Source organism: Triticum urartu, chromosome 7 (assembly GCF_003073215.2).
Source record: "Triticum urartu cultivar G1812 chromosome 7, Tu2.1, whole genome shotgun sequence".
In the NCBI taxonomy this organism is placed as follows: Eukaryota; Viridiplantae; Streptophyta; class Magnoliopsida; order Poales; family Poaceae; genus Triticum; species Triticum urartu.
The window spans coordinates 146,689,727-146,708,058 of record NC_053028.1 but is presented as its reverse complement, the minus strand read 5'-3'; the positions used below and the strand labels follow the sequence as shown (position 1 = coordinate 146,708,058).

At 46.2% G+C, this 18,332-nt stretch overlaps 2 protein-coding genes across 2 annotated transcripts; one reads left to right on the top strand and one right to left on the bottom strand.

The window, feature by feature from the left end:
* Positions 1 to 738: 738 nt before the first annotated feature.
* Positions 739 to 1,952, top strand: LOC125525263. The gene has a single exon (XM_048690262.1). The coding sequence runs from the start codon at positions 750 to 752 to the stop codon at positions 1,908 to 1,910; it is 1,161 nt and encodes a 386-aa protein (XP_048546219.1). The 5' UTR covers positions 739 to 749; the 3' UTR covers positions 1,911 to 1,952.
* Positions 1,953 to 2,078: 126 nt separating this feature from the next.
* Positions 2,079 to 14,404, bottom strand: LOC125518576 (probable glutathione S-transferase GSTF1). Its single transcript, XM_048683393.1, has 3 exons — positions 14,258 to 14,404; positions 3,044 to 3,137; positions 2,079 to 2,748 (listed from the first exon to the last, which is right to left on the bottom strand). The coding sequence occupies exons 1-3, from the start codon at positions 14,402 to 14,404 to the stop codon at positions 2,288 to 2,290; spliced, it is 702 nt and encodes a 233-aa protein (XP_048539350.1). The 3' UTR covers positions 2,079 to 2,287.
* Positions 14,405 to 18,332: the final 3,928 nt, after the last annotated feature.

Genomic DNA, 18,332 nt, shown 5'->3' with positions numbered 1-18,332 from the left:
GAATTTGTTCTTTTTGCACAGATCGCATCTCAAGGTATTTCATTCTGAAATTCTAAAGACATACATATTACATCCTTGTGTACTTGTACAATTTTTTCAGGTTTTTTTAAACCAAAAGGTATGATTTTTGTTTAGAAAATCCGGCCTCCGTGGAGGTCAAGCTCCGAAATGCCCTTCTCCTTGGAGAAAACTTTGTTTTTGCCACTCTAGTTTTTATCAATTTTGCTTATGCCACTCTAGAATTTGACATATCACTGTTGCCGCTCTTTGCTTTTAACAATACATCACAAATGCCATTTCATGGCAAAAATGATAATTTTTTATTTCACTTTTGCCGCTCTTAGCTTTTGATAATATATCACAATTACCACTCTAAATTTTTTGCTTTTGCCACTGAATGACAAAAATGATATATTGTCAAAAGTTAAGAGTGACAAAAGTAAAATATCAAATTCTAAAGTGGCATAAACAAAATGGACAAAACCTAAAGTGGCAAAAACAAGATTTTTCCTTCTTCTTAATGTACAGCCTATCTTGCGCGAAAAGAGAAGAAAAGACTAGGTTTCGTAGAGGATCTTACGGCCACGGCCTATCCCGAGTTCGTTGGTGACTGGGTTTCGTAGAGGCGCCGCTCCCTCCCCTGATAAAAAGACAGGCGCTAGTTGATTATATATAGAGGAAAAGCCTGAGTCGGTTGTCCGTCTCATCTCATCAATCAAATGAGTAGGAAGATGGGAGTGAGGCTGACGATGCATCACATGGCCGCCGGCGGCGGCGGCTGGATCTCCCTGCCGGCAGAGCTCCTCAAGGAAGTCTCCGACCGTCTGCGGGCCGACACGGACCAAATCCACATCCGCCAGGTATGCGCCCACTGGCGCGCGTCCACCGCCCCGCTCGCGGCCCTCCGCCCGTGGGTCGTCGCCGCCCACGACCGCCACCGAGATCCTTTTAGCGCGGTCAACCCCGTCGGCGAACACTCCTTGTGGCTGCCCCGCGGCGGCAGCGACCCAAGGATGGACCCCCGGGCACCGGCCCCGGCCGGCCTCCCCTACTGCTGCGGCACGCCCTGTGGCTGGCTCGCTCTCACGGACCACCTGCGATCCCCCACCAGGCTCATCCTCTGGGAGCCCCTCTCCAAAGCCGAGATCCCTCTGCCCACTCTCGCAACCGTCGCCCAAGTGTTCCTCTCCGGAGACCCGCTCGCCTCGCCGGGCTGCCGCTGGATGGCGATCGCGAGCCAAAAGATCCCCGGCGCACAGATCGGGCAGAGGCTCTTCTTCTGGCGCCCCGGAGACGCGGGCTGGGTGATGCAGCTCGAGTACCCTAACGGCAGGATCGAAGGCGCGGCCTTCCACAACGGCAGATTCTACGTCTCCAGCATCAACATGTCCCTCGACATTTTCGACCTCCAACACCATCCTCCCAATCGTCTGCGCCGCATCTGCCTCTACGCTCCTTTGCAAGCGCGGTATCCACGCTACCCTGGGAATCCGATACCGCATGCTGTGGCCTGCAACAACCAGATGCTGCTCGTCATCGTGTATCGCGGACCACGCCAGGCCGTGATACTTGCGGAAGTGCACCGCCCGGATTGGGATGCCGACCGCCTCGACCTCCGGGAGCACAAGGTGTCGGATCTCGGCGACTACTCGCTCTTCCTGGGCCGGGGTGACACGCTCGCGCTCTCTGCAAACGAGTTCCCGGCCATCAGAAGAAATTGTGTCTACTTTGTGGAGCATGATACATACAAGCATGAGCAGTGGGTGGTTGTGTTTGATTTGGGGTCAAACGATTTGGAACGGATTCCCCACCCACAAGAGCACCTGGAGGGCGGCGGCAAAAGCACTGGCTGGCTGGCGTATTCCTGGTTCTGTCCCAGAAGGCCCTTCCTTGGGAAGCAGGCCCTATGAGGTATTGGCATCATTTTGGTCATTTGGAATGCCAAATAAATCAACTTATGCCCTTCGCATTTTTCATGTGTTGAGATTCAAGTCATACAAAGTATACAAAGACGTACACAATCCATGTTGTGCACTTGTAATATTTTACACATTCGATACACGCATCAATCCTTTTACTGAATTTCATAGCATGGATTTGAACACTAAGAAACAAAGTGGAACGCAAACCGAGTCATACTACAAAGCATAGCTTGTGAAGATTGAGTGAGAGCCGAGGTGCGCGCGGGATTACACAAGTGATCCTTCAAATCATTCGATGTTGCCACAAAGCAAAGGAGAAGAAATTCAAACCAGAAGCAGCATATGATTCGTGCAATTGCTTGTAGCTAAACCCTCGTGGTCATACCTGCACCGAGCTTCTTCATGGACGGCCTGGACATCATATCCTCCCACCAAGCTTTCACGTGTGGGTACAAGTCGAACAGAGACGCATATGGCGTCGCATCCATGAGGTAGAAAGTACACGCGAAATGGTTTAGATCTGCAAAGCTGACAAAATCACCCGCTAAATACTTGTGTTTGGACGGGCGGGCTTCGTAGATTTCTAGAACCTTCTTCGCCTTCTCCAAGCTTTCATCCACATTCCTTTGATTCGTGGGAAGACCGCGTAAGGTCGGGTATATAAAGCACTCCAGCACGATCGGTGAGAGGACCGGGTGGTATTGGTGTCCTTCGACCTCCGTCCATATGTCTACCATGGCAGCTTCCTTCAGATTGCTCTCCCTCAACAAGTCCACTTGCTCCGACTTGTATTTGCGAAGCACGTATTTAGCAATGGCGCATGACTCTGAAAAGATGAACAAATTAGTAACATGAGTCATGACGAATATGAAACCAAGATTGCACTTGTTCGATTAGCTCAAGCAAGATATATGAAGGTCCAAAGAAATTTAACTAGACAACTCAAGCAAGTTGTATTATAGGAATCTTGATTGCACTTGTTCGATTAACTCGAGCAAGTTGTATTATAGGAATCTTGATTTGCAGCCGACGAACTAATATAACCTAATAGAAGGAGACCAATTGAGGTGTTTATCTTGCTTACATTCCCGGCGAGGTGCTCAGGGGCTTATGCCCCTTGCCGTGGAAGTCGATGTCGACAAGCTCGTACTCGGTGCCCACCTCCTCTAGGCAGACGAGCACCCTCACCATATTCGTTGACGCGGCCGGCCCGAACTGTTGGGGAACGTTGCAGAAAACAAAAAAAATTCTACGGTTTCACCAAGATCCATCTAGGAGTTCATCTAGCAACGAGTGATTGGATTGCATCTACATACCTTTGTAGATCACGCGCGGAAGCGTTCAAAGAACGGGGATGAGGAAGGCGTACTCGACGTGATCCAAATCACCGGAGATCCTAGCACCGAACGGACGGCACCTCCGCGTTCAACACACGTACGGTCAGTATAACGTCTCCTTCTTCTTGATCCAGCAAGGGGAAGGAGAGGTTGAGGAAGATGGCTCCAGCAGCAGCACGACGACGTGGTGTTGATGGAGCTGCAGTACTCCGGCAGGGCTTCGCCAAGCTCTATGGAGGAGGAGGAGGTGTTGGAGAGGGAGAGGGAGGCACCAAAGATGTGGGATGAGAAGTCCTCCATCTCCCCACTATATATAGGAGGGCCAAGGGGGGGCGCCGGCCCTAGGAGATCCAATCTCCTAGGGGGGTGCAGCCAAGGGGAGGAATCCCTCCTCCCCAAGGCACCTAGGAGGTGCCTTCCCCCTTTGGGACTCCTCCCTTCTTGAACCCTAGGCGCATGGGCCTCTTGGGGCTGGTGCCCTTGGCCCATATAGGCCAAGGCGCACCCCCTACAGCCCATGTGGCCCCCCGGGGCAGGTGGCCCCACCCGGTGGACCCCCGGAACCCTTCCGGTGGTCCCGGTACAATACCGGTGACCCCGAAACTTGTCCCGATGCCCGAAATAGCACTTCCTATATATAATTCTTTACCTCCGTACCATTCCAGAACTCCTCGTGACGTCCGGGATCTCACCCGAGACTCCGAACAACATTCGGCTTACTGCATATACATATCCCTACAACCCTAGCGTCACCGAACCTTAAGTCTGTAGACCCTACGGGTTCGGGAGACATGTAGACATGACCGAGACCGCTCTCCGGTCAATAACCAACAGCGGGATCTGGATACCCATGTTGGCTCCCACATGCTCCTCGATGATCTCATCGGATGAACCACGATGTCGAGGATTCAATCAATCCCGTATACAATTCCCTTTGTCAATCGGTATGTTACTTGCCCGAGATTCGATCGTCGGTATCCCAATACCTCGTTCAATCTCGTTACCGGCAAGTCACTTTACTCGTACCGTAATGCATGATCCCGTGACCAGACACTTGGTCACTTTGAGCTCATTATGATGATGCATTACCGAGTGGGCCCAGTGATACCTCTCCGTCATGCGGAGTGACAAATCCCAGTCTTGATCCGTGTCAACCCAACAGACACTTTCGGAGATACCCGTAGTATACCTTTATAGTCACCCAGTTACGTTGTGACGTTTGGTACACCCAAAGCACTCCTACGGTATCCATGAGTTACATGATCTCATGGTCTAAGGAAAAGATACTTGACATTGGAAAACTCGAGCAAATGAACTATACGATCTTATGCTATGTTTAGGATTGGGTCTTGTCCATCACATCATTCTCCTAATGATGTGATCTCGTTATCAATGACATCCAATGTCCATAGTCAGGAAACCATGACTATCTGTTGATCAACGAGCTAGTCAACTAGAGGCTTACTAGGGACATGTTGGTGTCTATTATTCACACATGTATTACGATTTCCGGATAACACAATTATAGCATGAATAAAGACAATTATCATGAACAAGGAAATATAATAATAATGCTTTTATTATTGCCTCTAGGGCATATTTCCAACAGTCTCCCACTTGCACTAGAGTCAATAATCTAGTTATATTGTGATGAATCGAACACCCATAGAATTCTGGTGTTGATCATGTTTTGCTCTAGGGAGAGGTTTAGTCAACGGATCTGCTACATTCAGGTCCGTATGTACTTTACAAATATCTATGTCTCCATCTTGAACATTTTCACGAATGGAGTTGAAGCGACGCTTGATGTGCCTTGTCTTGTTGTGAAACCTGGGCTCCTTGGCAAGAGCAATAGCTCCAGTGTTGTCACAGAAGAGCTTGATCGGCCCCGACGCATTGGGTATGACTCCTAGGTCGGTGATGAACTCCTTCACCCAAATTGCTTCATGTGCTGCCTCCGAGGCTGCCATGTACTCCGCTTCACATGTAGATCCCGCCACGATGCTCTGCTTGCAACTGCACCAGCTTACTGCCCCACCATTCAAAATATACACGTATCCGGTTTGTGACTTTGAGTCATCCAGATCTGTGTCGAAGCTAGCGTCGACGTAACCCTTTACGACGAGCTCTTCGTCACCTCCATAGACGAGAAACATTTCCTTAGTCCTTTTCAGGTACTTCAGGATATTCTTGACCGCTGTCCAGTGTTCCTTGCCGGGATTACTTTGGTACCTTCCTACCAAACTTACGGCAAGTTTTACATCAGGTCTGGTACACAGCATGGCATACATAATAGAACCTATGGCTGAGGCATAGGGGATGACACTCATCTCTTCTATATCTTCTGCCGTGGTCGGACATTGAGCTGAGCTCAATTTCACACCTTGCAACACAGGCAAGAACCCCTTCTTAGACTGATCCATATTGAACTTCTTCAATATCTTATCAAGGTATGTGCTTTGTGAAAGACCTATGAGGCGTCTTGATCTATCTCTGTAGATCTTGATGCCTAATATATAAGCAGCTTCTCCAAGGTCCTTCATTGAAAAACTTTTATTCAAGTAGGCCTTAATGCTGTCCAAGAGTTCTATATCATTTCCCATCAAAAGTATGTCATCTACATATAATATGAGAAATGCTACAGAGCTCCCACTCACTTTCTTGTAAACACAGGCTTCTCCATAAGTCTGCGTAAACCCAAACGCTTTGATTATCTCATCAAAGCGAATGTTCCAACTCCGAGATGCTTGCACCAGCCCATAAATCGAGCGTTGGAGCTTGCACACCTTGTCAGCATTTTTAGGATCGACAAAACCTTCCGGCTGCATCATATACAATTCTTCCTTAAGGAAACCATTAAGGAATGCCGTTTTGACGTCCATTTGCCATATTTCATAATCATAGAATGCGGCAATCGCTAACATGATTCGGACGGACTTTAGCTTCGCTACCGGTGAGAAAGTCTCATCGTAGTCAACCCCTTGAACTTGTCGATAACCCTTAGCGACAAGCCGAGCTTTATAGATGGTCACATTACCATCCGCGTCTGTCTTCTTCTTAAAGATCCATTTATTTTCTATGGGTCGCCGCTCAACGGGCAAGTCAGTCAAAGTCCATACTTCGTTTTCATACATGGATCCTATCTCGGATTTCATGGCTTCTAGCCATTTGTCGGAATCCGGGCCCGCCATCGCTTCTTCATAGTTCGAAGGTTCACCGTTGTCTAACAACATGATTTCCAAGACAGGGTTGCCGTACCACTCTGGTGCGGAACGTGTCCTTGTGGACCTTCGAATTTCAGTAGGAGCTTGATCAGAAGTATCTTGATCATTATCATTAACTTCCTCTCTAGTCAGTGCAGGCACCTCAGGAACATTTTCTTGAGTTGCGCCATTTTCTGGTTCAAGAGGTAATACTTCATCAAGGTCTACTTTCCTCCCACTTACTTCTTTCGAGAGAAACTCCTTCTCTAGAAAGGATCCATTCTTGGCAACAAAGATCTTGCCTTCGGATCTGAGGTAGAAGGTATACCCAATAGTTTCTTTAGGGTATCCTATGAAGACGCATTTTTCCGACTTGGGTTCGAGCTTTTCAGGTTGAAGTTTCTTGACATAAGCATCGCATCCCCAAACTTTTAGAAATGACAGCTTAGGTTTCTTCCCAAACCATAATTCATACGGTGTCGTCTCAACGGATTTCGACGGAGCCCTATTTAAAGTGAATGCGGCAGTCTCTAAAGCATAGCCCCAAAAAGAAAGCGGTAAATCGGCAAGAGACATCATAGATCGCACCATATCTAATAGAGTGCGATTACGACGTTCGGACACACCATTACGCTGAGGTGTTCCAGGCGGCGTGAGTTGTGAAACTATTCCACATTTTCTTAAGTGCGTGCCAAACTCGTGACTCAAGTATTCTCCTCCGCGATCTGATCGCAGGAACTTGATTTTCCTGTCACGTTGATTCTCAACCTCACTCTGAAATTCCTTGAACTTTTCAAAGGTTTCAGACTTGTGTTTCATTAAGTAGACATACCCATATCTACTCAAGTCATCAGTGAGGGTGAGAACATAACGATAGCCACCGCGAGCCTCAACACTCATTGGACCGCACATATCAGTATGTATGATTTCCAATAAGTTGGTTGCTCGCTCCATTGTTCCTGAGAACGGAGTCTTGGTCATTTTACCCATGAGGCATGGTTCGCACGTGTCAAATGATTCGTAATCAAGAGACTCTAAAAGTCCATCAGCATGGAGCTTCTTCATGCGTTTGACACCTATGTGACCAAGGCGGCAGTGCCACAAATATGTGGGACTATCATAATCAATCTTACATCTTTTGGTACTCACACTATGAACATGTGTAGTATTACGCTCGAGAATCATTAAGAATAAACCATTCACCATCGGAGCATGACCATAAAACATATCTCTCATATAAATAGAACAACCATTATTCTCGGATTTAAATGAGTAGCCATCTCGAATTAAACGAGATCCTGATACAATGTTCATGCTCAAAGCTGGCACTAAATAACAATTATTAAGGTTTAAAACTAATCCCGAAGGTAAATGTAGAGGTAGCGTGCCGACGGTGATCACATTGACCTTGGAACCATTCCCGACTCGCATCGTCACCTCGTCCTTCGCCAGTCTCCGCTTATTCCGCAGCTCCTGTTTTGAGTTACAAATGTGAGCAACCGCACCGGTATAAAATACCCAGGAGCTACTACGAATACTGGTAAGGTACACATCAATTACATGTATATCACATATACCTTTCGTTTTGCCGGCCTTCTTGTCCGCTAAGTACTTGGGGCAGTTCCGCTTCCAGTGACCACTTCCCTTGCAATAAAAGCACTCGGTCTCGGGCTTGGGTCCATTCTTTGGCTTCTTCCCGGCAACTTGCTTACCGGGCGCGGCAACTCCCTTGCCGTCCTTCTTAAAGTTCTTCTTACCCTTGCCTTTCTTGAACTTAGTGGTTTTATTCACCATCAACACTTGATGTTCCTTTTTGACTTCTACCTCTGCTGATTTCAGCATTGCAAATAATTCGGGAATGGTCTTTTCCATCCCCTGCATATTGAAATTCATCACAAAGCTCTTGTAGCTCGGTGGAAGCGACTGGAGGATTCTGTCAATGACCGCGTCATCCGGGAGATTAACTCCCAGCTGAGTCAAGCGGTTATGTAACCCAGACATAGTGAGTATGTGCTCACTGACAGAACTGTTTTCCTCCATCTTACAGCTGAAGAATTTGTCGGAGACTTCATATCTCTCGACTCGGGCATGAGCTTGAAAAACCATTTTCAGCTCTTCGAACATCTCATATGCTCCATGTCTCTCAAAACGCTTTTGGAGCCCCGGCTCTAAGCTGTAAAGCATGCCGCACTGAACGAGGGAGTAGTCATCAACACGTGTCTGCCAAGCGTTCATAACGTCTTGGTTCTGTGGGACGGGTGCGTCACCTAGCGGTGCTTGTAGGACATAATCTTTCTTGGCAGCTATGAGGATGATCCTCAGGTTCCGGACCCAGTCCGTATAGTTGCTGCCATCGTCTTTCAGCTTGGTTTTCTCTAGGAACGCGTTGAAGTTGAGGACTACGTTGGCCATTTGATCTACAAGACATATTGTAAAGATTTTAGACTAAGTTCATGATAAATAAGTTCATCTAATCAAATTATACAATGAACTCCCACTTAGATAGACATTCCTCTAGTAATCTAAGTATAACATGATCCGAGTTAACTAGGCCGTGTCCGATCATCACGTGAGATGGACTAGTCAACATCGGTGAACATCTTCATGTTGATCGTATCTTCTATACGACTCATGCTCGACCTTTCGGTATTTTGTGTTCCGAGGCCATGTCTGTACATGCTAGGCTCATCAAGTCAACCTAAGTGTTTGCATGTGTAAATCTGTCTTACACCCGTTGTATGTGAACGTTAGAATCTAACACCCGATCATCACGTGGTGCTTCGAAACAACGTACTGTCGCAACGGTGCACAGTTAGGGGGAACACTTTCTTGAAATTATTATGAGGGATCATCTTATTTACTACCGTCGTTCTAAGTAAACAAGATGCAAAACATGATAAACATCACATGCAATCAAATAATAATAGTGACATGATATGGCCAATATCACATAGCTCCTTTGATCTCCATCTTGGGGCTCCATGATCATCTTGTCACCGGCATGACACCATGATCTCCATCATCATGATCTCCATCATTGTGTCTCCATGAAGTTGCTCGCCAACTATTACTTCTACTACTATGGCTAACGCGTTTAGCAATAAAGTAAAGTAATTTACATGGCGTTTCTCAATGACACGCAGGTCATACAAAAAAATAAAGACAACTCCTATGGCTCCTGCCGGTTGTCATACTCATCGACATGCAAGTCGTGATTCCTATTACAATAGCATGAACATCTCATACATCACATATAGATCATTCATCAATCATCACAACTTTGGCCATATCATATCACAAAGCACTTGCTGCAAAAACAAGTTAGACGTCCTCTAATTGTTGTTGCAAGTTTTACGTGGCTGAAACAGGGTTCTAGCAAGAACGTTTTCTTACCTACGTGAAAGCCACAACGTGATTTGTCAACTATTTACCCTTCATAAGGACCCTTTTCATCGAATCCACTCCAACTAAAGTAGGAGAGACAGACACCCGCCAGCCACCTTATGCAACTTGTGCATGTTAGTCGATGGAACCGGTCTCACGTAAGCGTACGTGTAAGGTTGGTCCGGGCCGCTTCATCCCACAATACCGTTGAAGCAAGATAAGACTAGTAGCGGCAAGAAAGTTGACAATATCAACGCCCACAACAAATTGTGTTCTACTCGTGCAAGAGAACTACGCATAGACCTAGCTCTGATACCACTGTTGGGGAACGTTGCAGAAAACAAAAAATTTCCTACGGTTTCATCAAGATCCATCTAGGAGTTCATCTAGCAACGAGTGATTGGATTGCATCTACATACCTTTGTAGATCACGCGCGGAAGCGTTCAAAGAACGGGGATGAGGAAGGCGTACTCGACGTGATCCAAATCACCGGAGATCCTAGCACCGAACGGACGGCACCTCCGCGTTCAACACACGTACGGTCAGCGTAACATCTCCTTCTTATTGATCCAGCAAGGGGAAGGAGAGGTTGAGGAAGATGGCTCCAGCAGCAGCACGACGGCGTGGTGTTGATGGAGCTGCAGTACTCCGGCAGGGCTTCGCCAAGCTCTATGGAGGAGGAGGTGTTGGGGAGGGAGAGGGAGGCACCAAAGATGTGGGATGAGAAGTCCTCCATCTCCCCACTATATATAGGAGGGCCAAGGGGGGGCGCCGGCCCTAGGAGATCCAATCTCCTAGGGGGGTGCGGCCAAGGGGAGGAATCCCTCCTCCCCAAGGCACCTAGGAGGTGCCTTCCCCCTTTGGGACTCCTCCCTTCTTGAACCCTAGGCGCATGGGCCTCTTGGGGCTGGTGCCCTTGGCCCATATAGGCCAAGGCGCACCCCCTACAGCCCATGTGGCCCCCCGGGGCAGGTGGCCCCACCCGGTGGACCCCCGGGACCCTTCCGGTGGTCCCGGTACAATACCGGTGACCCCGAAACTTGTCCCGATGCCCGAAATAGCACTTCCTATATATAATTCTTTACCTCCGGACCATTCCGGAACTCCTCGTGACGTCCGGGATCTCATCCGGGACTCCTAACAACATTCGGCTTACTGCATATACATATCCCTACAACCCTAGCGTCACCGAACCTTAAGTGTGTAGACCCTACGGGTTCGGGAGACATGTAGACATGACCGGGACCGCTCTCCGGTCAATAACCAACAGCGAGATCTGGATACCCATGTTGGCTCCCACATGCTCCTCGATGATCTCATCGGATGAACCACGATGTCAAGGATTCAATCAATCCCGTATACAATTCCCTTTGTCAATCGGTATGTTACTTGCCCGAGATTCGATCGTCGGTATCCCAATACCTCGTTCAATCTTGTTACCGGCAAGTCACTTTACTCGTACCGTAATGCATGATCCCGTGACCAGACACTTGGTCACTTTGAGCTCATTATGATGATGCATTACCGAGTGGGCCTAGTGATACCTCTCCGTCATGCGGAGTGACAAATCCCAGTCTTGATCCGTGTCAACCCAACAGACACTTTCGGAGATACCCGTAGTATACCTTTATAGTCACCCAGTTACGTTGTGACATTTGGTACACCCAAAGCACTCCTACGGTATCCGTGAGTTACACGATCTCATGGTCTAAGGAAAAGATACTTGACATTGGAAAACTCGAGCAAACGAACTATACGATCTTATGCTATGTTTAGGATTGGGTCTTATCCATCACATCATTCTCCTAATGATGTGATCTCGTTATCAATGACATCCAATGTCCATAGTCAGGAAACCATGACTATCTGTTGATCAACGAGCTAGTCAACTAGAGGCTTACTAGGGACATGTTGGTGTCTATTATTCACACATGTATTACGATTTCCGGATAACACAATTATAGCATGAATAAAGACAATTATCATGAACAAGGAAATATAATAATAATGCTTTTATTATTGCCTCTAGGGCATATTTCCAACACGAACACCTTCATTGGCGCCATTTCCTTGTGGAAGTGATGTTGTCCGGTGGCAGAATATGAAGATATGGTGGTTGCGATGTGCGGGCAGCCAAGATCTACGGAAGAGTGGGCGTCCCTTTCGATGAGCTGGTTTGTAGGTCCTCCAGCAACAACAGCCACGACGGCCGAACACTGTTGCTGCCTTTTCTCCCTCAAAATTCAGTTATCTGAAAATAACAGCCGAATTAACCTCGAATTTTCTAGTTACCAACCATTTGGTTTGGTCAGGGCGGAAAAATCGGAAGCAGGGGCAGCAGTGTCGAGTGTCGACTACGGAGAACCGTCTGGCGGGGGCTGGGGGAAACAGTGATGTCTGAACCTGGGCTAGGTTGGCAGGAGGAGGAGCAAGCCGTGGGGGCTTGGGATCTAGGTGACAGTGGCACGAGTGGGACCTGGGGGAGGTAAAGAGAAGGAGACAACCATGGGGACATCCACAGCTGGCTGACACGCGGCGGCGCATAGTGGCACGGTGCGGGTGTGGAGAGGTTCTCCTTTCTGTCGGCAGAAGTGAGCAACGCGACGCGGTGCTTATGACCTCGAGCTCAAATGAGGTTAGGTATATATAAATTCAAAAAATTCTGAAAAATTTTTTCTAACAGATATTGAAGAATGTTTTGAGTGTCATAAAATTTCATCGTGGAACAACATATGATACGTCCCACTCCATCTTTCCGTCGGCGTCCGTCTCATCCGCAGGGCTTTTGCTGCCTACTAGCTAACCCTAACCGAGCAGCCTACGGTCTAGATCCACGACAGCGGGCAAGGTATCGGGCCACTGAGATCCACTTTGAACTACGGCGGTGGAAGAGGAAAAGCGGCAAGGGTTAGCTAGTAGGCGGCGAATTGCACAGAATTCGACTGGTTATTAAAAATAAATGAAAATGTGGAATTGACCTAGACTGCCGCCAAAAAACAGTCGCCTGACTTATATATAAGTATAAAAGGAGGAGGAGGAGCCATGGAGTCGCACCCAAGTCAATCGACTTGGACGACGGGATTGCGTGCATAAATGTTGTGTCGTCGAGTCTAATCATTAGCAATATTTTTTTAGCTACGGCTGCTACCGATTACCCATGAGTTGGAGGAGGTCTGTTATGAAGTCGGCGTGCCGATTCTAGAGCACCCGCCCTTTATTGTCATCGACTTTGCCCTGGATATCCATCGACTTCGTACTAAACGCCCATTAGTACTAATTTATACTAAACTTTTATACTTATAGAACTTACTTTTAGCATTATAGTATTAATTATTATAATTTTATGTTACTTCTTTTGACATACTTAACCAAATATCTAGCAACGCTGCAAAGTACTAGTTGATTGTTCTATGATATAAGGTTTTAATATATCACTGAAAATACTTCTACATTGTGCTTAGTTTAAACTTTATTTCAAAACAGAAGTTCCTTCTTAGTATTTTAAAAAATCTTAATCTATATAGTATATAAGTCTATCCAGCAAAGATCTCTGGCGTACGATCTAACAAATATTTCAATAGCGGTTTCTAGTGTATGATTAGATAAACATATTCATATAACTTCTAGACAATAATATTAACATTGACATGATCCTTTGAAGTTTTTTGTGGTCAAATGTGTCTTGCAAGTTAAAATGGATCTAGTAATAAGTTGACAATGTGTGTATACTCTATACTGAGTTATTGAAAGAGTGTCGCTTTGAGTAATGAGTGATGAACATAAATGATGTGGATGCTATTAATTTTTTGTAGATTAATTGATATTTTCTTGTGCAATGTGAGTTTTATCATCTAGTGCATACAAGTGCTCCCACCAACTATCGAAATAATTGCAGCATGCTCCTACACCTAACTATACAATGGAAGGCTAAGTCAAGATGGTAAATTTTAAGCAACATGGTATTGAAGAGGCTGATTAAGCCGCGTGCAATGAGTTTATATAACAAGTTACACCCAAGATATGTGAGCTAGAATTAGAATATATGGAGTTATCTCAGAAGCTACCTACTCTAAAAGATATATTTGAACCTGCCATTAAAATCGCCAATATATGTTTCATGTTGGGTTGTTAGGAAAAAAGATCAAGATAATGAAAAGAACTTAATAGGAGAACCAACACACTCCTCCGTCGCCGATGAGACTAAAATCTCATTCATCTAGTCACCGCCCATGTTGCGTACAAGGGAAAACAAAAACCTAGCCGCCACCTCCAATGAGGACGAGATCGCCATCTTGTAAAGTTCAGACCTGCCCAAAGGGCTGCAAGAGGGCACCACGATTTGAGTAGCCTGTCAGCACTCTGAAGTCTAGCAGCCGACGAACTAATATGACTGAATAGAAGGATGCTTACATTCCTGGTGAGGTGCTCAGGGCGCTTATGCCCCTTGCCGGGGAAGTCGATGTCGACAAGCTCATACTCGGCGCCCACCTCCTCTAGGCAGACGAGCACCCTCGCCATGTTCGTCGACGTGGCCGGCCCGAACACCTTCGGCGCCATTTCCTTGTGGAAGTGATGTTGTCCGGTGGTAGAATATGAAGATAGGGTGGTTGCGATGTGTGGGCAGCCAAGCAGTCGCAAAATCTGCGGAAGAGTGGGCGTCCCTTTCGATGAGCTGGGGGAGGTGAAGAGGAGGAGACGACCATGAGCTGGCTGTAGGCGGCATAGGTACGTCCATAATCAGGAGGCACGGCAGCGCGCTGTGGTAGGGAGGGGGTCTGGCGAGGTGCTATTTGCTGTCGGCGGAAGTGAGCAACGCGTCGCGGTGTTTCTGAGCTCGAGCTCAAACGAGGTTGGGTGAACAGTACAGACAAATAGTCAGATGTTAATCTCAAACGAGTTCTAGCGGCTGAATGCCTTTCGAAAATGATTTTCAATGCCCAGAAAAATAATTTGTTTAAAGGGCTGGCAGCAGACCTCATTCCAAATGGAGTTGTTGTCTTGCAGTACGCAGATGATACTGTTCTTTGCATTGAGGATGATATAGATAAAGTTGTTAATCTCAAACTTCTGCTATACTTGTTTGAACTTATGTCTGGCTTGAAAATCAATTTTCTTAAAAGTGAAGTGTTGTGTGTGGGGGGGGGGATGATATGACTCTCCAAAAGTATGCTGATTTGTTTGGGTGTCAAATAGGGCATTTTCCTATGAAATATCTGGGCGTAACGGTTAGCTATTCTTCCTTGAGAAATTCTGACTGGGAGTATATAGCAATTCGATATCTTAAATGTTGTGACTCATGGATTGGTAATTCTGCCTCGTCTGGTGGGAGATTAACTTTGTTGAATTCATCCCTCTCGAGCATTGCTTATTATTATATGTCAATGTTCCTACTTTCTAAGACATTTATCGAGAGACTCGATAAATATCATCGTAAGTTTTTTTGGTGTGGAGGGAGGGGTAAAAAGCGTTATTATCTGGTTAAATGGACCAGGGTGTGCCGATCTAAGAATAAGGGTGGGCTGGGTGTGAAAGATCTTCACAAACAGAATATCTCACTATTAGCAAAATGGTGGTGGAAGTTAGATACAGGGGAGGGGATGTGGCAAGATGTGGTGAGGGCAAAATACCTTAAGAACAATTCACTAGCTGTTGTGAAAGCGAAATTTCATGATTCCCCTGTATGGAAAGCACTGCTTGAAGTAAAAAAGATGTATATGGCTGGAAGGAAGGGGATTGTCAATAATGGCAATGTTGCCAGGTTGTGGCATGATCCCATTGGCACTTACCAGCCTTTGGGTGTCACTTATCTGACCCTGTTCAGTATCACTAATTATCAAGACGATACTATTGCTCAATTTATCAAACGTGCTAGTGAAGATATATTCAGATGCAGGCTGAATGCAGACCTGAGCTGTCAGTTTAGTGAGGTTAAGAAAATTATTGATGGAATTGACACCTCGGCTGGTCCAGATAAGATTGTGTGGGATGTTGGGCCCAACGGCAAATATACCACTAAATCCATGTATTCTTACCTGGAGAAAGATCTTACTGGTTGTGACTATAGATGGATTTGGAGGGCTAGATTACCTACCAAAATACAGATTTTTCTTTGGCAACTCTTCTAGGATGCCGTTTTGACTAGGGATGTTATGAAGCATCGGAACTGGGCCGGCAATCCCAGGTGTTCTTTCTGTGATTGCAGAGAAACCTATTTACATCTGTTCTTTCTTTGCCCAATGGCAAGGATTGCCTGGCGCACGGTTGGGGCGATGTTTGGGACTGATTTATGTCCCAATAATCTATGTCAATTTTATTCTTGGTGCTATGCTTTTCTTCCTCAAGGGGAATGGTGCTTCACTATGGGGCTGGCGGCTATATGTTGGGCCATTTGGAATCGTAGAAACCAGGCTACCTTTGAATTCAAGAAAATGTCGTCTCCTTTCGAGATTGTCTTCAACGCTTGTATGCACTTATCTTATTGGGCAGGTCTCCTGAAGGGCGAAAGGCGAGTGGAGCTGGAGCGTGGTGCGATGATTCTGAAGGAGAATGCTAAAGAGATGATGAGAATCTGCGCGACTGCACACGCGGGCGATGCCGTGGAGTGATCAGCTGCTGGGATGCTGAGTCATTTTGGAAAACCTTTTGGAGTGCATGGGTCGAGACACCAAGACTTTGGAGAGCGTTTTGTGGAGCTTTGTTTCTTATATTCTGCATAACTATGATGCTTTGGTGCGGGATTGTAATGTGATCTGAACTTTAGTTTGGTTCACGGCGTGTTGATGGTGCTTCAGGGTTTTCGCCTCGTAGTGGACGTTTCGATTGCGAGCGCTCACAGCGGGTTTCCCTGAAGTGCTTGATCTCGCTTTTTCCCTTTCCCTTGTTTGAACTCGGAACTGGCTGTATTTCCGTTATATTTTTAATGGAAAGGGGATTAGCCCGGGTCAAAAAATAATAATAAATTAAAAAAACAGATTTTTTTAAAAGGAGAGGATTGCTCTGTGTCGTTGCTGCTTCCCGAGGAGTCTGACCCAAGCAGGATCTAACTACGCCCGCCGCCCGCCCCCGCCCCAACCGTTACTTGTGGATCAAGATCAGACTCCGTCGTTGCCGACCCCTCCCCCCTCCTCTTCTCTTCTCTTGTGCATGGCTCATCATCGAAATCATCTTCCACACCCCCTTCTCTCATGCCCGTCTCCTCATGCGAGTTGAGGGACAGAAGAAGCAGGCAAAGGGACAAGAGCAAGAAAAACGGATGATTTGCATAATTAAGTTTTCTTGTCTGAGAGAGGAAATCATCTATGCGATTACCAGTCGTCTGGTGCCGTCACGGCGGAGCACCAAAGCGATGCACGTTGTCTGCCGCCATTAGCGCTACTCAGTCCGCCAACATGTGCATCAACATTCACAATACGAAATCAGCATCATTGCAGCATCCTGTTGGCGGTGCCGTGATAGAAGGAGAGGTGCAAGGGACAGGGCACCGGAATTAGGACAGGGAGAAACAGAGAGGTCAAGATTATGAAAATAGAATTTCTGCCTTGACGTATAATGATGATAGCTTTCTCATATAGAAGTTGGCCTTACACATAGGACTCGGAGGCAAAGTTGAACTAGGACTCTTCTCTAAACTGAACGTGCCTTGACTTATAATGATGATGCCTCCTCTGATATGTAGATCTCACATGACATTTTAGTAGTTGTACCAACGCAGAATAAAATCATCTTCGTGTGTAGCTAGTCTTGAGTCACTCGAATGGGAGCAACAAGTCTTTCTGAACTCCCGCGCGCGGGGAGGGGGGGGAGGGGGCAATGGCCCCCTGACAAATACATAGCCCGCCACGGCGCCATACTACTGCAGATTATGAAAGTACATTAGAATACCTCATGGATAATGCTTTTGATCCATTTGTTCCAACATTATTTTTTTGATGCTGCTATCCTTTCAACTCCTTGCAAAATGCTTATGTGCTTCTCAATACGTATGCCCAACCATCAGGATTGGTGTCCAGTGTTTTATAACATTTAGCAGGTCTTTAAATTTATTTATGAGAATGCAATTAACAACTCTTTGTTATGATGGAGCAGGCTGAATTACTTACACACATCTTCTTGTCCACTACTAGTGTTGACTTGTCATTTCCATGGTTGACACTATATTTTGTGGGTGTTGCAACTGATACCCCATAACTATCTGCTTTTACCTGTACGTCTTAAGACCCTTCTGTGTTGTGCTACAACATCTTTAGAAGTTTGTAGTTGTATACCTAGTTGATTGTTTATTCATCTAATTCAGCAAGATATTCATCGCAAACATTAATGATCTTTCCAATTTTGAAGAGGTAGAATTGATATCTACTATGGTAAAAAAAAAAGGAAATGCACCTAAGAATTCAGAATTCACCTAAAAAAGAAATACACACAATAAAAATTCACATAAAAGCAAATACACTTAATAAATTTTTTGGAGGAAGCAGCATCATTTCAA